The sequence below is a fragment of the Manduca sexta genome, chromosome 1 (genome assembly GCF_014839805.1).
Source record: "Manduca sexta isolate Smith_Timp_Sample1 chromosome 1, JHU_Msex_v1.0, whole genome shotgun sequence".
NCBI lineage: Eukaryota > Metazoa > Arthropoda > Insecta > Lepidoptera > Sphingidae > Manduca > Manduca sexta.
This window is the reverse complement of record NC_051115.1, coordinates 1,664,399-1,691,397: the sequence shown is the minus strand read 5'-3', so window position 1 is coordinate 1,691,397 and position 26,999 is coordinate 1,664,399. Positions and strand designations below refer to the sequence as shown.

The window sequence follows — 26,999 nt, the reverse complement described above, 5'->3', positions numbered from 1 at the left end:
GGTAAAACACTAATATCACACGATAGAGAAGGAAGTCAACGAAGTGATAAGGGGCGGAGGTAAGTTTGTTGACGTCATGTCAAAATGAATTATACCTAAATAATATAATAATAATATCAGCCCTGTATTATATACTCGCCCACTGCTGAGCACGGGCCTCCTCTACTACTGAGAGGGATTAGGCCTTAGTCCACAACGCTGGCCTAGTGCGGATTGGTAGACTTCACACACCTTCGAAATTCCTATAGAGAACTTCTCAGATGTGCAGGTTTCCTCACGATGTTTTCCTTCACCGTTAAAGCGAACGATAAATTCACAAAGAATACACACATGATTTTTTAGAAAAGTCAGAGGTGTGTGCCCTTGGGATTTGAACCTGCGGACATACGTCTTCGCAGTCCGTTCCACACCCAACTAGGTTATCGCCGCTTTTTACCTAATACAAAATATTAATTGTAAATGAAAAATTAAAAGATTATTTTATTTCTGGTTATATAAGGTTTATTATTGCTTAGCTGGCGAGTTTTCGCTCACAGTAGCGGCTACCAGTCAGTTGACGGACACGATATGATGCCTTTAATAAAAAGTAAGCCCTAATTTTGGAACTGCTTTCATTTACAGAAGAGACCGGTTATAACGACTCCGGTTTTAGCGACGCATCGGTTATAACGACGAAATAGTAAAGTCTCTTTAAATAAATGCACATAAAATGAGTATCGTTTGAAACGAATATCGCATATAGCGGCGAAATTAGCGGCGATCTCTTCAATGTCGCCATAACCGGTTTTCATTGTTTTCAACTGCACATGTCGCACTCTTAATAAAATAATGACCTATTTCAAAATTGTTAATTTGTGGCAGTCGTCGGAAAACGAAATTTTATTTGCTACCTATTTTTTTGTAGTTGCTATAAAATTGAGTTTATTAAAGATAGATAAAAACTGAAACCTATAGCATGAAAAAAAAAGGGAAAAAACTAAAAGGTCACAAACAGAAATTGGTTGTTTGACGATTCCCACAAATTGGCAATTTTGGAATGGCTCATTATTTATTAAGAGTGCGATGTAATGTCATACTAAGAGAAGTCCTACAAATGGGAGAAAGGGAAAAAATCATGAAATGCGTGCGAGGTAATTTATGAATAGTCAATAAACAGCAACAAAACAATGTCCTGCGCTCATGAGACATAAGATGGTAACCTTTAATTGACTATTGTCTTTCAAACGGAACTGTTTGACTTTTGCTGGTGGTAGGATATATTTAATATCCGCCCAGATAGCGACTGTACACAAGGTGTTGAAACCCGCCATAGTGGCACACGTGTCGCGTTCCGAGATCAGTCTGTGTATATCCGGTTCCAACAGGCATAATTGTGTCGACTGAGGGGTAATCATCTCTCGTCAGTCGACATTCTATTGGACCCCACTCTTTACCATCAGGTGCAGTGGAGTAGTTATGCTGCGCTAGTATAAAACAAAATTCTAGGTCGACTGGAAGTACTCTTTAGGTTTTGATTCCCTTGCGAGGTTCGAAAATTTGCAGCGTAAACAGTTGTATCTTTTGATTGCCTTGGCTTAGAAGATTGATTTTTTCACAGCCCCAAGGGACAGTAGACCTGAGTATTTGATATAAATTTCAGCTTAATCCCTCCACGCGTTCCTGGGAAAAAGGGTCTAGACAGACGGACGGACAACAAAGTGATCCTATAAGGTTTCCCTTTTCCTTTCGAGGTACGGAACCCTAAAAAGACTTAATAAAGAAAAAAATTAATTCTGCCTTCTCTGCTTACCTCTGAAAAGGCGTGATGTTAAACACATGTAATTGCCAGCTCGTCCGCCATTTGCATATACGCAATACCTGCTTTCGCGCGATTGCGTGCGCTACGCGTGCTAAATAATAATCAGTTATACGTAACGTTTAAACAACTATTATATTTTGGAGTTAGGACACTTACCCTTGGGTTCTATGTGGGCAGGGACAATGCATCTTCTTTTGTTTTTTACTGCTTTGAATGACGAGACGAGCTTGCCATTCGACTAATGGTAAGCGATACGACCGCCCATAAACAGCAGAAACACTAACACCTTGAATAGGGGACCGGACTCATTTTTGTTCTTTATTATTATCAAATATTTACGTTATATAAATTATAACACAGAAAGAATTATTTAAATCCGGTAATAAATCAACAAGTTATAAGTCTTTCAATTTCGGTAGAAGGGGCAAGTAACGAGAAACAGAAAAGAGGCGCAATACCCACGTGTGACGTCATCGGGCATTACGACGCGTGCAAAAGAAAGGGATGAAGCGATATCCCCACATCGCGCCCACTTCGGCACTTAGTAATATTTGAAATATGAATTACTAGCTCATTTTTGAACCAATTTTAATGCAGTTTTCGCAGCAGGGTTTCTTTTTAGTATTATTAATCATTACATATAGAATAATGTACAAAATCAAACACAGGACGGTCCCCTATTATAAAGTGTTTGGTATTCCGCTGAGCTCGCTATCCTGAGACATGAGATAAGTCTTATTATCTCCAGTAGTTACACTGGTGTCACATGGTAAGTTCAACGGCACACGAGAGGATTACTTACTTTAAAAATAAAATGCTTTATTCAGCACGTAGGCGAACATAGTTGCACTCATAAGTCAAGGTATATGAGAATATTTAATTATTACTTAGATAAAGTCGCTTAGATAACTAAAGACAATTTATATTGGAAAAAATAAATGAAAGTCTAAAAAGTAAACAAAGAAGCCAGCTCGGGCTGGAAAGAAGAAATAAAATGATGACTCTGCCTAACCTTTCGACTATAAGTCGTGAATGTAGTTTGTTAAATCTATACATACTATAAAATAAAGTCACCGTTTCTTTCTGTCTGCATGTTATCGATTTTCTCAAAATCTACAGAACGGATTTTTATGAAATTTGGTATAGAGATAGTTTGAGACCCTGGGAAGGTTATAGGCTACTTTCTATCCATATATATACCAGAAATTTTATCCCGGAAAATTCCACGCAGGCGAAGTCGCGAGCAAAAGCGATTAATAATATAATGTAAATAAACAAAACCTTAATTTTGTATCACGAATTAAAATGTTCACGGTATTGTAAATAAATTAGTTACAGATTTTTATTAGCAATAATTTAAAAGATTATACATACATTTGTACTTACATACAAAACAAAGTCTCCCGACCGCTTCAGTCTTAACGCTATAAACTCAAAAACTATCAAACTAGTAGGTACCTATTATGTGAGAGTCCGCCTTTTTTAACATGGGCTATTCCTTTACGGACTTCAGTATAAACGGTATAAACCATCCTACCAACTAAAACCCCGCCATTCAACTCTCTGTCCCTAATCGAAGGTCAAGGGATGCGCGAGTGCCACCACAACCCTCGCACGAGTCGGCTCTTGGGTAGAACCTCTCATCATTCAAGGAATGAGACTTTGGTAAAATCATACGCGTGCATCTAATACAGCACGCCAGCTTCTTGTGCATCCCTTACCCGATATGAATATCAGGCCACCCGTCCGCCACCTAAAGTGCCGCTTAGTGAAGTCGGGGGTGGTCTCTCCGACGTCTGCAGCGAAAGGGAAGTCCTATAGGCCGTTCACTTTCTCTCTCAGCCGCTTTTTTGGCGGACATGATTTATTCACAAAAAGAGGCAACGGGGTTCCACATGTGAGAGTCCGCTTGGGGAAATACCATCGCAATGTCTATTTCTGCCGCTAACAGCAGAGTGTAGTCAGTATTGTGTTCCAGTTTGAACATTGTAGTCAGTGTAACTACTGGACCTAATACTTAACATCTCATGCCTCAAGATGGCGAGCGCTGTGGAATACCAAGCAATACTTTGTAATTCAAAGTGTTGGATGGTATTTCTACTGTTTATGGGCGGTCGTCAAGTCAGAGATGCGTTTGGGTTTAGAACCTGCGGAGATTCGTCTTCGCAGTCCGTTCCGCACCCAACTAGGCTATCACCGCTTACATTCTAATCACGCACTTGACTTGCTGTAAATCCCACAAGCATTATTATCTTCAACTAGCTTTTGCACACGGTTCCTTTTGCATGAAGAAGTTTTTCCAAAATAAAAGTCCCGCTATATATTTTCACGGGATTAAAAATAGCCTATAGCATTCAAGATGTAGCTTCCTTTTAGTGAAAACTTTTCAAAATGGTTCAGTAGTTCCAGATATTAGCCCCTACAAACCTACAAACTAACAAACTTAAAGATTTTTATAAACGCATCAACTAAGTATACTTCCAAAGATTAGGTACCTACCTTTTAGACTTACACTATACTTGAACTCCTTTAGGTAAATGAAACAAATGAGTAAATGAGGTAACTACCATTTTCGATCATCTTACATTCAAAGAATCTTGTAATTTACTTATAATAATTATGTACTGTAATATCATCCGTTCATAATGCATCGTTTTATTAATTCGAAAGGGAGTGGGAAGACACAATCAACTCATTGTACTGTTGTCTCTTTTACGCTTATATGTTCTTAGTGCGAGCGAAAGAGACAAAAAAACGATGGCGGTGACCGTCAGCTGTTCACATGCTTCTAACTTCGCATTGGCATCCTATATTTAGTTACGTACGGCATTTCTGACGTGTTACACGTAATGTAAAAAATATATAACGAATTTGAAAATGTAAACAAACATTTTGTGTGTAGCGTATGTGTGGAAACAAGTTTTATTCAAGCAAAATGTCGGTTCCTTCTAACAATGTCGTGCGTTTGATTGCATTTGTGTTATGTGTGAATTTATTAGGTGTTTTATGTTCGTCTATCAAAGAGCATCAACACGTTCATTGTACTCATCAACACCCAAAAGCGGACCAAGTGAGTACCATAATGAATCTAATTTGTTTTTTTAATTACGCCCTTTGAGGTTATAAAACATACAGCCAGCCAGTGTTTACGATATTTTGTGAAAATAAACATGTGCTGGTAATTATCACTTTCCAATGACAAAAACTAGATGAATTATAAAATTATGAAAGTGAAAGCATATGAACTTGTCGGGTGCACTTTGCAAGTTGCAACATTACTTGTTTCATCATAAAAAATATGTCTAGTGAGACACCCTTTTCACTTTTGCATTAAATTATGACGAAGGTTATAAATCGATAATTTGTACAAGACGCTGCAAGCATTTTACGCGGAAATGAGATTTATTTTTAATTTAAACAGAAATAAAATGCTGTCGAGTTTAAAGATACAACAAAAAAACATACTCGTTCTTTTTTTAAAGTGAACCGTTACAAATGTATATATTTTTTTCGGGAAAAAAACCATGGAAGTTATGTTTATGTCGTTAAAATTTTAATTATTTTATATTATGTATTTTTTGTTGCTTAAATTATTCTAGTTACGTACTTATAATAAAAATATACTATTAAGACGGATTATAATTACAAAATTAACCATAAAGTAACTAAGTACGTAAATGAACTGATTGTAAAAAAATATATTTTGTTCATTACCTAGGTAAGTATTATTTTTTTTAGGAAAAGGTAGCAACCTATTGAGTGTATCAACGTTTATAGTCCAAAAGTAGGATAAAAATGTTTCCTCAACTGGAACCTCCTTGCTGAAAGAAAAAAAAACAATATTTGAATTTAGAATACGTAATTTTTTTTAGTATAAATTGAATATACAGTTTTTATTCAACGAGGCGTTAGTTGTTTATTCCAATTAGATCATTACCCAACACGTGCCTACGTGGGTATGTATGATGTATTTACCAAATGAATATCGATGGGTCGTCTCGAATTTCGATTGAACACTTAATATTTATTAATTGAGGAAACTTAATTGTGCTTCTTAATTTGCTTTTATATGTTTTTTTATTATTGCTTGTATTTTTTTCCTTTAAAACAGTAAAGAAATAAATATGATATAATCATGTCCTCGACTCTAAGAATTAAGTGACCTAACTCAAATACTAAGTTATTCGAAGAAAATGTACAAAATCAACCGAATAATAACTCATTATCATATTATAATAGAGTTTGTTTGTATTAAGAAATTAAGAATTTAGTTTTGCTTTTAAATTCCTATATAAAAAAAACTATAAACTCGTAAATATTATAATAATTATATTTTTCCTTAACACAGACTGAAAACATAGACTAAGTATATATACCCCGTGCGCTGTTACCGTTTTTAATCTAAATTGTGTATAATTGTAATAGGGTTTCAGACTTATTTAGCTTATATATATAATAACAAATGAATCCCTATTTCCCTTGGTCAAGCCATCACGCGTGAACGGCTGGACCGATTTCACTATTTTTTTTTGTTGTGTTTGTTATTGTCAGAAGGTTCTTATGAAAGAAAAAAATCAAAAAGTTTCGCGGAAAATTAGAAAAATCTTAAAAACTTAACGAAAATATTACTTTTATATAACTGTCAATGATTTGAAATAACTGTCAGCAATCGACAGAATGCGCGCCTGCATACATAGTTAAGACAGGACAACGTCTGTCGGGTCAGCTAGTCAGTAACATAAATTGACTTACTGCTCTTTTGATTACCAAGGCAGTGTCCTTAATGTGCTGAAGGCCTCCGCACAATTTTAGTTAAATCCGATTATAGTAAAAAAAAATCGATGACGATTTCTAGAAACGTGATCACGTATGTGATGATTCATTTGCTCATTGGTTTTTACCAAAGATAATAAACAGTAGAAGCGGCGATAGCCTAGTTGGGTGTAGAACGGACTGCCAAGACGAATGTCCGCAGGTTCAAATCCCAAGGGCACACACCTCTGACTTTTCTAAAATCTTGTGTGTATTCTTTGTGAATTTATCGTTCGCTTTAACGGTGAAGGAAAACATCGTGAGGAAACCTGCACATCTGAGAAGTTCTCTATAGGAATTTCGAAGGTGTGTGAAGTCTGCCCGCACTACAGCGTGGTGGACTAAGGCCTATTCCCTCTCAGTAATAGAGGAGGCCCGTGCTCTGCAGTGGGCAAGTATGTAATACAGGGCTGATATTATTATTAAACAGTATAGTTATACACTGGACATCAGGACCAAATTTATGCTCCAAAAGTGATTACCAATTGTAATAAGTCGCGTTTGAAATGTCCGTGTGACGTCACAGTGTCCTTAGATATTAATACAAAAATAATATATTTACAGAACAAATACTCATTAAAAACGTGCAAATCACGATAAAAATATGAAGTATTTTACATTGGTGTTTTGCTATTTTACAGTAGATTGAGTAACCATTGCATCGCAATGTTTTTTTAATCTTCCCAATGTCCTCTCCATTAGAACTCTTTGGTTTTTACCAATATAATAGTGACGTGCATGATTAGATGATATTCTTGGTAAAATCCGTTTAGTAGGTATGCTTTGCCTATTTTTCCCGCATTGGGCAAGCACTGTTGAGTTCCGGTAAAGACATTAGCTAGTGTAATACTTAGATACGTATTATAAGAATTTATACTTTAGAGTTCCATACCTCAAAGGGAATACTTGTTGCTATCGTCCGTCTGTCTGTCTTAAGATCCTCTTTCTCAGGAACGCGTGGAGGTTTCATATTGAAATTTATATCAAATTCTCGTGTCTACGGTCTCTTAGCGGTGAAACAATCACACTTGTAAGTGAATGCAATCAAAAGATGTGACAGTTTATCTCGTAATGATGTTTTACAAATAGACGCGTCATAGACTTACAAAATTGCACATAAAAACAGCGCAGTATTTACTATACATACTTGTACAGCCCTAGCAGCTCGCATTGATACGGCCCGAGCGAGCGCGCCGTGGCCATCTAGTTTATTAGTCTCTGGTCGCCATAACAGTCGAATAAAATGCATTTATTAGTTAAAAAATAAGTTACATAGTGTATACTTATTACTAATGTATGAAATGAAACGTTTTTTTTATTCACAGTATAATTTGTACATCGTCTAAAACACAGGAAGGCATTTTATTTATAAAAATATAAAAAGTTAGTAAGCCGACTAGCCGCGACAGTGGTTGGAGGTTGACTAAGTGAATGTCGGGCAATTACCTTGCTTTCGTCTTGCCAGTATTGAGCTCGGACAACGCATCTATGTAATAAAAACATCTTAGTTATCTCGTATATATTTTACTGGTGGTAGGTCTCTCATATGTGAGAGTCCGCTTTTTTAGGTACCACTGGAATGTTTATTTCTGCCTCCAAGCAGCAATGTGTAATTACTGTTGTGTTTCAGTTTGAAGGACATTGTAGCCAGTGTAACTACTGGACATAATAAGACTTAACATCTCATGCCTCAGAATGACGAGCGCAATGGAATACCAAACAATACTTTGTAATTCAAGGTGTTGGTATTTCTACTGTTCATGGGCGGTCGCATCGCTTACCATCAGACAAGGCAAGCACGTCTCGTCATTCAAAGCTATAAAAAATACAGTTAGTTTTTTTGACACAGGTAATTTTATCCCAAGTCAAGGAATTTTATATACAGTATAAAGTATTTTTATTTCTCACAAGTACCAAGAATTATGAACGATTATCAATCTCTGGATATAAAAATCTTCGTTAACGAAAAAACGTAAAACAAGAAATCAAATGAGCACGTACCTGTACATAAATAACTTGTTTTGATCCTCTGGCGACGGGGTCATAATTAATTTTCTTTCTTTTTTATGGCAAAGGTTATTTTTTTACAATTCCAGTAATTCAGCCAGTTGGCAGGTTCTAAAAAGACAAGAATAAATAAAACTACTGGCAATACAAAGCAGCTGTCGAGGTATTTAAAAAATATCCGAATTTCAATAGAGAAGTTTGTTGGAAGCTTGCAGAAGCCTAGGACTCAGGCCGTTTTGCGACGGATCGCTCAGCATAGATGATATCTTAGTGGAGCCCAAGACTCGAAATTGTCCCCAAAAGGCTTGCTATCTCCACGGGTTTAAACCTATCATTAAATTCAATGATTCTAATAAATAACGGGTAATTTATAAGTCCCCTGTCTTTTTATATTGCGTTTATATGTATGTAACATACATCATTCTTCGCAGGCTTATTTCTTTAAGCAATACTACATAAAAAAATGGCCGACCGACACATCAAATTCCCGCCATTTTTGTTTTAGTACAAGGGCAATGGAACACGTTTCTGTGGGAAAGTATTTAATTTAAATTAAGCCTTGTTTTGCAATTATATAAAGTATAATATTGGTCAAGAACACATCTTGTTTGTGGCAAAAAATAGCATGGAAAATTTATTCGTCCTACAATGTGAATCAGAAAGCGTATCTCGAATTTCAATAATCATTTATTCTCAAGTACATAAAGGACATATTTAAAAACGTGTTTCGTATTTTTCTTTTCATATTCTTTTAATTTTAGGTGTCGAAAATGTCCGAATTGAATTCCCGCCTTTTTATTAAAAGAGGCGACGTAAACATTTTTTAATATGCCAAGGTATTGAAGTCCATACAGCCGTGTTTTGTATTAACAAATAACAAGTGCGATGAAACGCGAGTATGACAAATTTCATGGCTGTGACGAATAGTCAATTCGTTTTGAAATAAGTATTGTTGAGACGTTATACGACTGTAGAGTATTGGTCTTATTCATAATAAAACCCTTATCGAAGGTATAAATCGCAAATAGTTAAAACGTCCTCTAAGCTTATCGAGCCTTCGATAAAATTTCTTATTCATAATGGTTTCGTAAACCTCCGATAACAAAAAGGCCTTTAAATGTGCACAATGTTGCCATTTCGTAGAAAAAAAATCATTTAAATAAGTTCTACCAATTACTACCAAGTCTTGTCTCTGGAAACAGACAATAAAAAAAAATTGTCTAGTCATTGTCACAATGGCGTTTGTCAAAAAAGTAAATAAAATAAATACAGGAAGATTTATTTGTTGTTCTCGAAATTCTTTGTAAAACTTGGAAGAACGCAGGCAGCAAATTGCGATAAAATGGAGAGAGATAAAATAGAGAAGTGAAAAGTAGTTGGAGGAAGACAAGGTTGGCGCAGCTCTTTTCTGTATTTGAACGTTTGCGCTATGCATTCCTGCATACTAACTATTGCTTTTTTACAAGATTATGTTGAAGTAATTGATTAGGGAGCGGGTATGAACCCGCTCCCTAACCAAAACCCTCCCTAAAAGAATATGAATTCTTGAACGTGAATGTCGATTATTTGTCCATTACGAACAAAAATTAAAAAAAATATATTCCCGCCAAAATGTCTGTGTTCATCTATATTTCGAGTTGGCAAAGGAATCTTAATTCATTCAGCATTATACGACAAGCAAAAAAGGATGTGAATCATTAAAAAAAATTTAAAGCATTTTACTTCAATATAGAATTCTCGAGATGACCTCCAAGCGTGTCAGATCAGTAAGTAGATGGAAACTGCCTCGTACTACTTATTTTGAGTTTCCGTCATGAATCATCGTCATTATTACACTATCTTACATAATTTTTATACAACCATTAAGTCGTTTAGAAACAAACGGCCTGTAACTGTCAGAATTCCCGCCAAAACTGGTTGTACTTTTGGTTCCGTGCCCGAAGAGTACTTATTACGAATCCAAAAAAATTATAAAAATTATTTGTAACTTCCTTAAATATGATGGATTTCTAGACAATTTACATTTGGACACAAGCAAAGGAATCAAAACATACATCAAAAAAAAAAATTTTTTTCACAAAATTATTTTTAATTTACTTATAATAATTTCGGGTAACAATTTTTATTTACTATATACGTACTTCCCGTTACACATACTATAATCTTATACGGCTTGCATTCAATTAAATGGCAATTGTAAACATATTAATTGCTATTGAGGAAATACCTATACTTGTAAAGTGAATTAATTAAATTGGAAACACTAAGGAAATCCTTTGAATATTTTTCTATTGGTATTTACACGTGCAGGAAAATATTATCATAAATCTTAGTATAAATGATTTTTCTGTTAGTTCGCATCTCCCAAACTGCTGAACGGATTTTGATGTAGTTTTTGCAGGTGGACAGAGTGTAATTGGGAGCGTAATATAACCTTTGTTTCATTAAAGTCGGGTATCGGAATATTATTTTTAAATATTTACAACGTACTTGTAGGCGTCGCGGCAGACCAAAGAAGAGATGGCGGGATGAACTGGATTCATTTAAAAATAACTGGTTCACGATAGCGCAGGGTCGTGATTCATGCAAGGATCTTGGGGAGGCCTTTGCCCAACATTGGGGCATTATAGGCTGATACAACGTACTTTAAAACTTGACTTGGACTGCTTCGGTGGTGTAGTTGTACTGCATGCGCGGTACGGAAGCGCTCTGAGGTCCTAGGTTCGAATCTTGGGTCGGCCAAAGTGGGTTTTCTGCTCAATAACAGCCGGAGTCTGCAATTTGTGCTCGATATGGCGATAGGCTCGCCCCAATCATGGGACGGAACACACTTAGCGTGGGTGCCCTGGTTGTGCCTCTGCATACCCCTTCGGGAATAAATGCGTGATGTTGTGTGTACATTAAAACTTTGGTCAGAATACTACGCGGATGATTTCTATATGGAAGTTGTAATCAGATAACTATATATAAATGCGTTGGCATATCGTTATAGATATTTCTATAGCCACCAGCCTGTGCCTCAGGAAATAATAAAAACTTTCATGGCTATGTTTGATGAAGCGTTTTTTTTTCGCGGGAAAAAAACGCATTGTCGCTACCATCACTTGGGGGGGGGGGGGGGAGGGGTCGGTGGAATGGTTATGTTAAATTCACCGGTCTTACGGCCCAATGTCGACTCGTGAGTACAGCACCCGAGCGAGCATTGAACCGAGTCCCTAACCCCTGTATATGCTCTATACCAGCATACCAACAAAAACCATTTTGGCGCATACGAGATAGCCCCTGATCGATGAAGACCGTCTAAAATATATTAGGTAACTAACTGGCCCTTTATTATGAATTGTAAAAGCATAAGTAACAGCTAAAGTAAAGGCCATAAAAGTCGCCAAACGTCGCTAGACTTAAATCTCAATTTATAAAAAACGTTGAACGAAAACACAATCTCGTGCATATTTTTTCCTTATTACGAATAACTGGTTTTTAACTGTATGCTTAGAAACCGGTATGTTTTGATGTTGCAAGTTCAAGCTCGAAGATATGAGAAGTGGTAATGGTGGTAGGTCTCTCATACGTGAGAGTCCTGGGTAGGTACCACCGCAATGTCTATTTCTGTCAAGCAGTGTGTAGTCTGTTGTGTTCCGGTTTGAAGGTTAGCCAGTGTAACTACTGGACATAAGACTTAACATGGCTCAGGCGAGCGCAGTGGAATACCAAACAATACTTTGTAATTCAAGGTGGTGTTTCTACTGTTTATGGGCGGTCGTGTTACTATTAGGCGAACGGCAAGCTCGTCTCATCATTCAAATCAATAAAAAAAGGGATAATCGATCTCAGCTTTGAGTAGAATCTTAAGTAGACGTTTAGGATTATCTGAGCTGTTATTTAAGCGTCTGTTTTCAACTGAGTCGGCGCCGTGACGTATATTCTGTAGACACGAACGTCCATTTAACTATTAGTACAAATTTGAACTAAAATGGCAACAAAAACGTCACTGTTATAACCTATTTATTCAGATGAACAACAAATACTCTACTTTAATGTTGAATAATAAATTATGACCCGCCCGCTCGTTTCATTCCTAGTTATTTTAAATCCATCCAAAGGTTGTCTGGAAGAAATCGCAGATAGCGATAAGACCGCCATTTGTACTTCCTGTTGTTTCATTATAATCTATGTTGTATATTTATTTTTCCCTACGGTGTTGATGTACAATAAAGTGTTTAAATAAATAAATAAATACTCTTACTTATTTGACTAATATTTTTTATTCAAATCCAAGTTATCCAAATTAAAATACCCCCTTTTTTATAAGCGCACGAATTACAACATTGCATCTGATGGTAAGTGGAGAGAGCCCAATAGAATCCAGACGAGAGATGATTACTCCTCGACGGCACAATAGGGCTACGTTTGATTTTGTTCATTATTCTATATGTAATGGTTAATACTGTTAAGACTGCCTCGGTGGCGTAGTTGTATTGCACGTCCGGTACAATAGCGCTCTGAGGTCCTGGGTTCGAATCCCGGGTCGGGCAAAATGATATTTGGGTTTTTCTGCTCAGTATCAGCCCGGAGTCTGGAATTTGTGCCCGATATGGCGATAGGCTCGCCCCCTGCCACATCATGGGACGGAACATATTTGGCGAAAAGTGGGTGCCCTAGTTGCGCCTCTGCATACCCCTTCGGGGATAAATGCGTGATGTTATGTATGTATGTATGTAATGGTTAATAACACGAAAATGAAGCACTCCTGCGAAAATTGCATAAAAATTGTTTAAAAAATTAGCTAGTAATTCATATTTCGAATATTGTAACGTGCAGAAGTGGGCGCGTTGTGGGGATATCGCTTCATTCCTTTCTTTCGCACGCGTCGTAATTCCCGATGACGTCAAATGTGGGTATTTCGTCTCTTTTCTGTTTCTTGTTAATTACCCCTTCCACTGACATTCAAAGACTTATAACTTGTTGATTTTTTACCGGATATTAATAATTCCTTTTGTTATAATTTATATAACGTAAATATTTGATAATGGTAAATAACAAAAATGAGTCCGGCACCCTATTATGCCTGTTGGAGCCGGATATACACAGGCTGATCGGAACGTGACTCCTGTGGGTTACTACGGCGGGTTTTAACATCTTGTGTACAGTCGCTATCCGAGCGGATATAATATACCACCAGCAGGCTGTTAATGACGCATTTATTGCATATATGCATTTCATTGTGCACTCGGTGTGTTGCCGTTCAGAAACTAAAGTACAAACTCCATTACTATAAAAGAGATTTATGATAATTTTGAACGTACGAGATGAATGATTGCTATATAATATGTACAGAGATGGATTAAGACAAAGTATAACTATTTACTATTTACAGTATTTTATTAATGGAACGGACTGCCGCGACGAATGTCCGCAGGTTCAAAATCCAAGGGCACACACCTCTGACTTTTCTAAAAAATCATGTGTGTATTCTTTGTGAATTTATCGTTGTCTTTAACGGTGAAGGAAAACATCGTGAGGAAACCTGCACATCTGAGAAGTTCTCTATAGGAATTTCGAAGGTGTGTGAAGTCTACCAATCCGCACTACAGCGTGGTGGACTAAGGCCTAATCCCTCTCAGTAGTAGAGGAGGCCCGTGCTCAGCAGTGGGCAAGTATATAATACAGGGCTGATATTATTATTAATGAAATAATTAATATTAATGTAAAATGTTATACATTATTTAGATTCCGTCAATATTAACTCTACCAACAGTTCGGAAAGCAGTTCTCGACAGAGAACGGGCAAGAAACTGGTGTAGCTTTTTTCAAAATTAGTTTAAGTTCCGAATTACTGTGCATGATACAAGAGAGAAGAGAAGAGAAAAAGAAAAGAGAGTATACAATTAGTTTTTTCTTATTATTGTTTAGATCAGTTTAATATACGCGCAAAATGTGTAATAAATATTTTATTATATTATAAAGTCGTAAGTTTTGTGACGTTACAACTTACATAGCAAAATCTTTAATTTTTTAATTTTAAAACTCATCACATTGATTGTAAACAAAAAACCTCAAAATATATTCTATATGTCAAATGTAAAACATATGACGTCACACCAAGGGGATCTCGCAAATATGACGACATCTGACAAGGATGCAGAGTTAAAAAAATAATGAAATTAGTATGAGGTAATTTTTGTATGGTGTCTCGCAATTATGACCACGTATGACAAGGACGGATGGCGGGGTCAAAAAATCACGATGTATTTTTAGATGGGCCCCACCGGCCCCCACTAAGTCCGTCCCTGGCGCGTATGAGGAACAAATGTAGTTTAGATTGGCTTTAATAATGTTATATAACGCAACTCAGATGCCGTGGGAAGGCGTTCAATTGATTTTGTCACGCGTTTCGCTTAACATCACGGACTTAGGTTTGAGGAGTAAGACTTGATTGTTTTTAAAGGTTTGTTAATGTACAGTCAGCCTCAAAAGTGTGCATGTTAATTTTAATGAAAAAAATATTTGTGTGAAGTAGTTCAGATTTTTTTTTGTGATAAAAAAATTATAAGAACACTATAGTAGGCGATTTGAAATTTTGAATTAATAAAGCTACTTACGATAGGCGGAAATTGCACCCACTTTTCGCCAAGTGTGTTCTGTCCCATGATGTGATAGGAGGCGAGCCTGTCGCCATATCGGGCATCCAGACTCCGGGCTGTTACTGAGCAGAAAAGCCAAATATCACTACCCTATCCGGGATTCGAACCCATGAACACAGAGCGTTGTACCGCACATGCAGTACGACTACGCCACTGAGATAATCTCGGCAGTTTTGTAATTTATGTAAAATCGAAATATCATTAGAACGATTTGCAGATAACATTATATTAGTACTTATATACAGTCATTTTGACATTGCGTTACTAAATGAAACCACATACTTATCTACTTGGATATAACACTTTATAATGAGTTACTTGAGCCGTAGATGTAAAATAAAAAACGTGTAAGTTTCGAACAAAATAAATATTATTAAAAAGTAATTTTAATTTACGCGCCCTAATGCCACTACTAATACTCTAAGAGAATTCGTCGAAACAACATCATACTTTCAATCAGAAATACACTCACACGCCATATTCGCTTTAACTACATAATGATCAAACAATCCGAAAACAAAACCAGGATTTTTGGTGAATATTTGTTATTAATGGATGATTATTGGCACAATGTCAGGTAAAGACTAATATGTGGTGACATTTAGTAACGCAATATCAAAATGATCCTGTATACTGACGGAAACACTCTTCATCACTGGCAGTGATCTAGTAGATGGATCAAGAGATCTATAGTTTTTTTTCCCAAATGATCCGAGTTGGTATATTTAATTATCGAAATGGCTGTAAAATTAGGCAGTAAGATTAGCTATTTGATTCGTAATTTGTCCCCCCCTAGACATCTAGTTTTTTTTTTTGACAAATGACTCGACAACAGTGACGTTTTTTAATTATCTGTGTATGGAGGAACAGTGTCGCTACCAATGACGTTTTACAAATAGACGCGTCATACACTAACAAAATGGCACATAAAAACGGCGCAGTATTTGCTATAGTCACGTACCTATACATATAATTACAAATTGGCTCGAAGAAGGAATAAAAAGATGCAGCATACATTCGTTAGAAAAGGATATATATACATCGACAGTTACTTAACGTTAGTGCCGCACGCTCATTGGCCGTCAAGTCGGGCAATTACCTTACTTTCGTCTTGCCAGTATTGAGCTCGGACAACGTATCTATGAAATGAAATGAAATGATTTATTTGAATCTCTAAAATGTTATACATTATTTAGATTCCGTCAATATTAACTCTACCACCAGTTGGGAAAACAGTTTTCACCAGAGAAGAACGGGCAAGAAACTCTGGTGTTTCTCTTTTCAATCAGTTTAGGGTAAAGACTACAGTACATGATAAAGTAAGAAGAAAAAAAAATAAAAAAAAGTTTAGAGCAGTTCATTTATAGGCTCGTGAAATAAGGAATAAATTAATTTAATTTTTTTATATGACTGCACAACCCTCTCAGGAATCATGTAATAAAAACATCTTAGGTGTTGTGTACTTTGTTAGTGGCGGACATCTATAGTTGATCTGCATCGTTTCGTAACTCGGGTGTTCACGTAATGTCAACTTTCTTTTGTTAGTGTAGAAGCTGATAGACGGGAAATGCTGTGATAACGTTTACATTGCCTTCAAATAGAAATTGCTGTTTATAATATTAGCCTTGTATTATATGTACTATACTGTCGTACTGCACGAGCCTCCTCTACTGAGAGATTAGGCCGTAGTCCACCACGCTGTAGTGCGGGCAGACTTCACACTTCCTCGAAATTCGTATAGAGAACTCAGGTATGTAGGTTTCCTCACGATGTTCTCCTTCACCGTTAAAGCAAGCGATAATTCACAAATATACACAATGGAAGCGTCGATAGCCTAGTTGGGTATGGAACGGACTGCTGAAGCGAATGTCCGCAGGTTCAAATCCCATCACACATCTGACTTTTCTAAGATCATGTGTGTATTCTTTGTGAATTATCGCTTGCTTTAACGGTGAAGGAAAACATCGTGAGGAAACCTGCATACCTGAGAAGTTCCCTATAGGAATTTTGAGGGTGTGTGAAGTCTACCAATCCGCACTAGGCTAGCGTGGTGGACTAAGGCCTAATCCCTCAGTATTTTGAGGGTATATAAAGTCAACCAATCCATACTAGGCTAGCGTGGTGGACTAAGATCTAATCCCTCTCAGTAGAGGAGGCCTGTGCAGTGATATTATGAACATAATATAAAAAGGGCGTGTCCTTGGGTTTTGAACATGCGAACATTCGTCTCCAATTCGTTCAACTAACAACTAAGCTGTAGCCTAATAGATTAAAATTCTTGATACGCTCGACTGGTAACAATAAATACGACTTATGCAACAACTGTGAGAAACATCTTTTCATTCAAAAGAATTCTTTTATACTTTCTTTCATTGTTACATTATAAAAGGTTTTTTAATTTTGTATCGTTTTATTCGAGACGAATTCTTTGTGAAGAACTTCATTGTAGTATACTAAATTGTTATGTAGGTATACAAATAGTTCTAAGGTTATAAAGAGCGGACATTAGATTGTCATACAAAAAATTTGCGCTTATGTGGTAGTTACTCAATCTACTGAGAAATAGCACACCAAACATTCTTCATATTTTTTGGTATCGTCATTTGCACGTTTTTAATGCGCATATTAGCGTATTTTTGTTAATGTTAGTTTAGTATTAATATCTAAGGACTTCTCTGTAAAAGTAGTCTTTTTTTTTTATTTATTTTGACGCTGTGACGTCTCACAGACATTTCAAACAAGACTTCTTAACAATTGGTTATAACTTTTAGAGCACAAATTTGCACACACTTTTGCACTATAATATCTCCTGCGTGATCTCTGTTAAGATAGGCCGCCGTGGCCGAAATTCGGCTAGGAGTTTCATACTCATGGCAATACACTGTTCTATTTGAACGTAGGGTTACAATAGGGGACCGGCCTATGCTTGATTTTGTACATTATTCTATATGTAATGGTTAATAATACGAAAAAGAAGCACTTCTGTGAAAACTGCATAAATATTGGTTAAAAAATGAGCGAGTAATTTATATTTAAAAATTGTAACGTGCAGAAGTGGCCGCGATGTGGGGATATCGCTTCATCTCTTTTTTTCGCACGCGTCGTAATTCCCGATGACGTCACATGTGGATATTTCGTCTCTTTTCTATTTCTTGTTAATTACCCCTTCCACCGAAATTCAAAGACTTATAACTTGTTGATTTTTTACCGGATTTTAATAATTCCTTCTGTGTTATAATTTATATTATGTAAATATTCGATAATAGTAAAGAACCAAAATGAGTCCGGTAGCCTATTAGGTTTTTTGTTGTATCTTATGTTGTATAATGATGACATAAGTGATTACATGATCATTTCATCAAGTACTACACATTCACACGCTTTTATTAACAAAAGGGTAGGTAGAATAGTGTACTCTATTTTATAAAATACTAGCTTTTGCTCGCAACTTCGACCACGTGAAAAAGTTTTCCGACTTACTCGATATGTATCGTTATATTATGACCAAATTACACAAAATCGCTATAAATTGTAGCCTATGTGTTATTCTGATGTATAACCCATATTACAGTAAAGTTTCATACAAATCCGTTCAGTGTTTTTTTCGTGAAAGAGGAACAAACATACATACATCCTCACAAGCTTTCGCATTTATATTAGTAGGACGTCTTCAAAGTTAAATAATAATAATATCAGCCCTGTATTATATACTTGCCCATTGCTGAGCACGGGCCTCCTCTACTACTGAGAGGGATTAGACCTTAGTTCAGCACGCTGGCCTAGTGCGGATTGGTAGACTTCACACACCTTCTAAATTCCTATAGAGAACTTCTCAGATGTGCAGGTTTCCTCACGATGTTTTCCTTCTCCGTTAAAGCGAACGATAAATTCACAAAGAATACACACATGATTTTTAGAAAAGTCAGAGGTGTGTGCCCTTGGTATTTGAACCTGCGGACATTCGTCTCGGCAGTCCGTTCCACACCCAACTAGGCTATCGCCGTAAAGTTAAACGCGTACACAAAATACAATGATAACAATTTCATAATTTACATTAAACAATATTTTGTCACTTTCAGTAATGTATAAAGAAAAATGAACAGTTAGGATCGAGCCACGGATTTAGGGCACCGATCTTACTTTAACGACGCACAATGATCCAACTCGATGAGTTCCTATCTTGAATCCTTTTATGTGTATCCAAAAGCAATCATGGCCTACTTGAATACTAAAGATGGCGCCTTGACTCCGCTCTAGCCGCATGCTCTGCTCTGATTGGTCCTGAATTTTAATTTTTATAACTTTTTTTAGATTAAAGTTAAAACGTAAGGTTTTTAACTTATAAAAAAATTTAACAAATCAAATAAAATTAATTTATGAATTTTAAAAGTAATTATAATATAAACAAATCATATTGTGCGTTAATAATAAATAATAATAATATCAGCCCTGTATTATATACTGTCCCACTGCTGAGCACGGGCCTCCTCTACTACTGAGATGGGTTAGGCCGTAGTCCACCACGCTGGCCTAGTGCGGATTGGTAGACTTCACATACTTCGAAATTCCTATAGAGAACTTCTCAGATGCGCAGGTTTCCTCACGATGTTTTCCTTCACCGTTAAAGCGAACGATAAATTTACAAAGAATACACACATGATTTCAGAAAAGTCAGAGGTGTGTGCCCTTGGCATTTGAACCTGCGGACATTCGTCTTGGCAGTCCGTTCCACACCCAACTAGGCTATCGCCGCTTGGGTTGGCCTATTGTGCGTTATTAGGTGTAAAATTAATAAAATGATGAGAATTTATTAAGATGTCAGTTACAGCTGTGCAAATTGGCGCGAACCGACGCCATGTCGCTGCGTTTGACGTCTTAGTAAACAATGACGCGATAATTGGAATATTATCACGTTTAGTGATTGAACGAATAAAACATAAACAAATATTTACACGTACTTTTAAGATCTCTATTATAGTGTGGATGATCTAATCAAAATAATTATAAAAAAAATATTTTTTTGCTTTGAATGACGAGACAAGCTTGCCGTTTGTCTGTTGGTAAGCGATGCAACCATAAACAGTAGAAACACCAACACCTTGAATTACAAAGTGTTTGGTATTCCACTGCGCTCGCCATCCTGAGACATGAGATGTTAAGTCTTATGTCCAGTAGTTACACTGGCTACAATGTCCAAACCTACAACAGTGACTACACACTGCTGCTTGACAGAAATAGGCATTGCGGTGGTACCTACCCAGGACTCTCACATATGAGAGCCCACAGTGTGTATGTGTTTTAATTTTTTGATACAAATATGGTACGTATTGTTCAGTTTTTGTCGTTGAATGGTGTTTGAAATCGTGATATGATATTTGAGGTCTTACTGAACCTATAGTGTAGACTTTAGTAATGACAAACGTGAGAAAATATGTATAGCAAAAGGCTATAAAATGAAATCATAGATCAATGCTTCTATGTTAAGTTCTTGAAACAATCTTAAAAAAGTTATATACATGATATAAATTATAGATGTATAAGTTCACGCCCTTTTATGGCTAAGAGGTAGGTAGAGTAGCATTCCACAACACACCCACATTTCGCCGAGTTTGCACCTGTCTTATGATAGAAATCATAAAAATACATATTCGGAATTCAAATTGCTACTTAAAATAAGTAACATAATAATTTAATTTTGGAATTCAAACTTCAACTGGATATTAATTATATAAAAAAACAGATTCGAAATTTAAATTGGAATTAAAAATGTCACGAAACAATCCAAATGCGCCTTGCCAGAAAAAAAAAGAAAACAATCCAAATTCGGAATTCAAATCGCAACTGGAAATTAACCAGTATCAGATTCTAAATTCAAATAGCAACAAATATCACGAATAGTAAAGAAACTACACATTGTTCGAATCACTTTCACTGCCAAATGACGTCACGAGATGAGGCAGCGTAACGGCATTATGCAATACGGAATAGCCTTTGCACGTTGTCATGTCAATTCGATCCGATGACCGGCATTGCATTGTTACGAATTGGTTGGAATTTTATTGATGCTTTTTTTTTATTCTTTTTGCAATGTTGAGACATTAGTAGGTTTTTGTATGTGTAATAGTATTCAGGGTATAAGTCATTGATATAGAATATTTTCGGGAGTAAAAGTACAGTCAGCTACAAAAGCAATTGCACGAATTCAAATCTTCAAATCTTCTTCAAAAAATCTATTTTATATTATTATTCTGAAAAATATTGGTAAGAAAACAAAAAAAAATATGTGAAGTTTTGTATTTATTCAACTATTATGTGAGTGACTGTACTTAACTTGAATCTCTATTAAGATTCATAATGTACTGCCTTTTCCGGCGGCTCCGCCTGCGTGAAGTTTTTCTGGGATAAAAATACCGCATTATATTTTTCCGGGATAAAAAGCCTATAACACTCAAGAGTAATGTAGCTTCCTATTTGTGAAAGAATTATCAAAATCGGTTCAGTAGTTCCAAAGATTAGCCGCTACAAACAAACGAACATTTCATTTATACAATTACTACATTTCTCGCAGTTAGATTTTGTCATCACAAGTTTCCATGTGAATACAAGATATGGGAGACAATAAAGGAATTTGATATAAAAAATATTTCACACAGTTCCGATGGTGGTGAAACGATTTCGGCACTTCCAACAATAGGTTTCGGATTTAGTAATCGACCTTCTTTTGAACACGGGAATTACCTTTGGTACATTGCAAGGGCGTCGCGAGGGTGGGAAAGGAGGGGCAGCTCCCCCCCTAGAGAATCTAAAAAAGTGCGAAACCGAAAAATGTTTTTTTATTTAAATACTGCTGTTTTAAGACAGCGCTAAACCACACACTGCACAACAGACGGCCGCTAAACTAGGGGGGCTGCAATAAGAACCAAAGGCGACGCCAAGGGGGTAGGGAGGGGCAAGTGCCCTCCCCCCAACTAGATATTCAAAAAAAGTTGCCAAATGTAAAGCAACCAAAGTCCTAAGTCTTTGACTTGCTTGATTATTGCCGGACGTCGAAACTCGAATGAATTCACTCAATTCCATTCCTAATATTCCGTACGCTCAATAAGCTATGCTCTTGATTGTTAAAGCGGGAGAGGGGGAGTGGTGGAGGAACATGTGCTCTCGACTTTACTTACCTACATTTATTTATTACTTTATTGAATACCAGAGCCAGAAATCATGGAACAAGAAAAGATAAAGTACAAATGGCGGTTTTATCACACAAGGCAATCTCTTACAGAGAACCATGGGATGGATATAAGAGAAAACGGAATTATAAGCGCTACAATTCGTTCTTTTCTCGTTCTGCATATCAACTTGCTCCCGCTGGGCCATCGGCTGGTGACGCTCTTGATTGCGTGCGTTGGGACGCTATTTGTACAAAACACTACTAGAAAAGCCACAGGAAAGCGAAATTTGTTAGTGGTCGCAGGTCTCTCATATGTGAGAGTCCGCCTGGGTATGTACCACCGCCATGTTTATTTCTGTCAAGCAACAGTGTGTAGTCACTGTTTCGCTTTGAAGGACATTGTAGCCAGTGTAACTACTGGACATAATAACTAACATCTCATGTCTCAGGCGAGCGCAGTGGAATACCAAACAATACTTTGTTATTCAAGGTGTTGGATGTTTCTACTGTTTATGGGCGGTCGTGTTACCATCAGGCGAACGGCAAACTCGTCTCGTCATTCAAAGCAATAAAAAATACGCAATTTCGTTGACTTGATATTCCAGTTGTATTAGTTTAAAAACCAAATATCTAAAGCGATTTGAAAAAAGTCTATGGGACTAATTTAAAAGTGTGTTCTTTGAAATTAAGAAAATAATTTTCGAAATCAGTTAATAAATCACGGACGAGGTTGTAAATAATGACACGTCAAATTAGGAACCTTCTTTTCGAAGTCGGTTAATCAAAGCGGTATTCTTTCTAATTCTGAACTAAATAAGTCACAAGAGATTTATTGGTTTCGGTGATATTTAGCATAATCAGTAGAAATCAATGTCAATGGCGTGTTATTGATTATACGGAGATGCCGTCACGGTCACTGGTTCGAAGTTAAGGTTAAGATAAAAAAAAGTAATTTAAATACTCATCCAATAGGGTATTTGACTATTTGATTTTGTGAATTGTTTAATATGTAACAGCAATTAGTACAAAAAAGAAATCCTGTGAATAAAGCATTAAAATTCAATAAGGAATGAAGCTGTAATTCATATTTCAAATATTGTTATGTATGGAGTGGGGATATCGCTCCATCTCTTTCTTACGCACGCAGCGTAATGCCCGCTGACGTCACATGTGAGTATTTCGACTCTTTTCTGTTTGATACTCACCTCTACTACCTAATTTCAATAGCTTATATGGAATTTTCAACAGATTTCAATGATTTCTTCAGTTTTAGAATTTATACGACGTACATAGTTTATAAAAGTTATTAATAAAAAAGTCAAATACACTATTGAGAAACTGCTCTTTTTTTAAGTCGGTTAATAAATGAAACAACATCAGGGGTGAAAGGTCCATATGCCCTGATTACTGATACACTTTATATAATAATAATAATATCAGCCCTGTATTATATATTGTCCCACTGCTGAGCACGGGCCTCCTCTACTACTGAGAGGGATTAGGCCTTAGTCCACCACGCTGTAGTGCGGGTAGACTTCACACATCTTCGAAATTTCTATAGAGAACTTCTCAGATGTGCAGGTTTCCTCACGATGTTTTCCTTCACACTTTATATAGGATTTATTTAAAATCTAATTATTATTAGAACGATTTGCAAACTGCATTCATGCATAGTACATTATTGTATAGCGTTCCTTTTCGGAAACTTTAAATTCGCCACTAAGCAATTATAAAATGAAAATATAAATATCAAAATTGATAATTATATTTTCACATAACTTAAAACGTTCATACTGCAACTAGGCATTTTGCAGATGAGATTTTGTTTTTGTTCATTTGTACCCATTCTCTATTATAAATTTTAATAAAATTGTCATCGCAAGATGGCGGCGGAACGCGAACGTTTGAATTAACGGTTGGACGATTCTCAGCTATTTCACGGTATTCATTTCTACGTTACCTATTTTTATTATTAAAAGCAGCATCTTTCTTTACTCACAATGTTAGATTTATGATAGACTAGCGTTTGCTCGCGGCTTCGTCCGCGTGAAGGAGTTTTCCGAGATTTTGCCAACTTGATATGTATCGTTATATTATGACCAAATTACACAAAATCGTTGTCAATTGTAGCCTATGTGTTATTCTGATGTATTAACAATATTACTGTAAAGTTTAATCAAATCGGTTCAGTAGTTTTTTCGTGAAAGAGGAACAAACATACATCCATCCCCACAAACTCTCGCATTTATAATATTTGTAGAATAAATTTTAATTGTTGCCAGTTATAATGTGTAACACTCTGTTGATTGACAATCAGTTTTTTATTTACTGGCAATACTCTCTATCTGGTTCGCCTCTACGCCGTGCGCACGTATGTCAATTATCGTTATGATTTGTAAATAAATGTTATTTAACAAATTAAATAACACGGGAGACGCAGCGTAGGCAGGCCCCCCACGAGATGAACCGACGACCTGGTGAGGGTCTGAGTCCGATGGATGAAGGCGGCAGAACTGGTCCCTGTGGCGCTCAATGGGGGAGGCCTATGTCCAGCAGTGGACGATTCCCGGCTGAAATGATGATGAATAAATTGTATTATATGGTGGATGGGCTCAATGTAATAGTTTCCAGAGCCGTAATAAATAAAAAGGTTATCATCAATTACCGGCTAATTAATATTTCGCCCTATAACAACACACAAGTTTAAAACCCGCCATAGTGGCCCACGCGTCGCGTTTCGGGATCAGTCTGTATATATCAGGTTCCAACAGGCATAACAGGGAACCGGCTATGTTTGTTTGTTCATTATTCTATATGTAATGGTTAATAATACGAAAAAAGCACTCCTGCGAAAACTGCATAAATATTAGTTAAAAAATGGGCTAGTAATTCATATTTCACATATTGTAACGTGCAGAAGTGAGCGCGTGTGGGGATATCGCTTCATCTCTTTCTTTCGCACGCGTCGTAATTCCCGATGACGTCACATGTGGGTATTTCGTCTCTTTTCTGTTTCTTAATTACCTCTTCCACCGACATTCAAAGACTTATAACTTGTTGATTTTTTACCGGATTTTGATAATTCCTTCTGTTATAATTTATATAGCGTAAATATTTGATAATAGTAAAGAATCAAAATGTACCCTATTGTGTCGACTGAGGGATCATCTCTCGTCAGTCGACATTCTATTGGATCTCACTCCTTACCATCAGGTGCAGTGGCGTCACTTTGTCGTGCTCATAAGTATAAATATGCAACGTGTAGGCAGCTGAAGGGTCGGTTCATAAATGAAGTCAAATACATATATAGCAGTAATAGAATTGATTGTCCTTGACACACAATAGCACGATGTGATAGGACAGAGTTCAGTCTTCAATGATGGTATACAAGTCTAGGGTTTAACTAGGGCTGCCTTCGCCTAAATTGCCGACGTGGCAAAAATCCCGGACATTTGAGCTTTTTCCCGGATACGTCTGAAAAAATTTTTTTTCAAACAAAAATAAAATTAAAATGTTTATTCATTTATACAGTTTTTTTTTTACGAAGATTTATTTCAATTTATCGGTTATCTATTGAAAAAAATGAATTTGCCCTGACCACAAAAGTGACAAGGACAAAGAACTTAGAAACCCCTGCCTGACGATCCCCGGACGCCCTTCAAACTAGGACAAATCTGGAAAATTCCAGACGGATAGCAGCCCTAGGTTTTTTTTATCAAATGATTACTTATTTAAAAAGATTTCCTAATAAAAAGGTTTAACTAAGGGCCTATTTATAATGTTTCTATCGGCCCTAACAAACAACCTTGAGCATTCATTCACTGTTCACGAGTTACGGGAACAGTAGAAACCGGTTATAACGACTACGGTTGTAGTGAAACATCGGTTATTTACTACTAATAAGGTGTCTTTAAATAAACGCTTATAATAAACGTATCGTTTATAACGACTATCGGATATAGCGGCTAGATTCGGAAATCCCTTGGTTTTTTTTTCCCTTTGAATGAGAAGATGAGCTTGCCTTTCGCCTGATGGTAAGCGATACGACCGATAAACAGAAGATACACCAACACCTTGAATTACAAAGTATTGTTTGGTATTCCACTGCGCTCGTCCTGAGACATGAGATGTTAAGTCTCATTATGTCCAGTAGTTACACTGGCTGCAATGGCCGTTAAAACGAAACATAACAGTGACTACACACTGCTGCTTGACAGAAATAGACATTGCGGTGGTACCTACCCAGGCGGACTCTCACATATGAGAGACCTACCACCAGTAAAATTTATATTTGCGTCGACCTCAATGAGGTTAGGACTCTATATCGTTTAGTAATTTGAATGGTACACTCTGATTGCTATAATAATGACAGGCTCATTAGCATGCAACAATTTGTGCTATTGTAATGTAATTATTTGCCAATTACGAGTTAGTTCTTTATCAATGGTCGACCATCCGTGTATAAGGCGCTGCGTAGACGGTTTTGTGCGATACAATGCAGTAACAATATATTTATTTCTGTTACATATAGGTGTGAACAATGACGTTTTTTAAATAGACGCGTCGTAGACTA

At 36.5% G+C, this 26,999-nt stretch overlaps 1 protein-coding gene across 2 annotated transcripts in view; it reads left to right on the top strand.

Moving 5' to 3' along the window:
* Positions 1–4,594: 4,594 nt before the first annotated feature.
* LOC115454104 (leishmanolysin-like peptidase) overlaps positions 4,595–26,999 on the top strand; it is a 103,499-nt gene continuing 81,094 nt past the window's right edge. For both annotated transcript variants that reach the window (XM_037436333.1, XM_037436331.1), the window contains exon 1: positions 4,595–4,868. In XM_037436333.1, the coding sequence (XP_037292230.1) occupies positions 4,704–4,868 (165 nt within the window). In that variant the 5' untranslated portion in view covers positions 4,595–4,703. The remainder of the gene's footprint in view (positions 4,869–26,999) is intronic.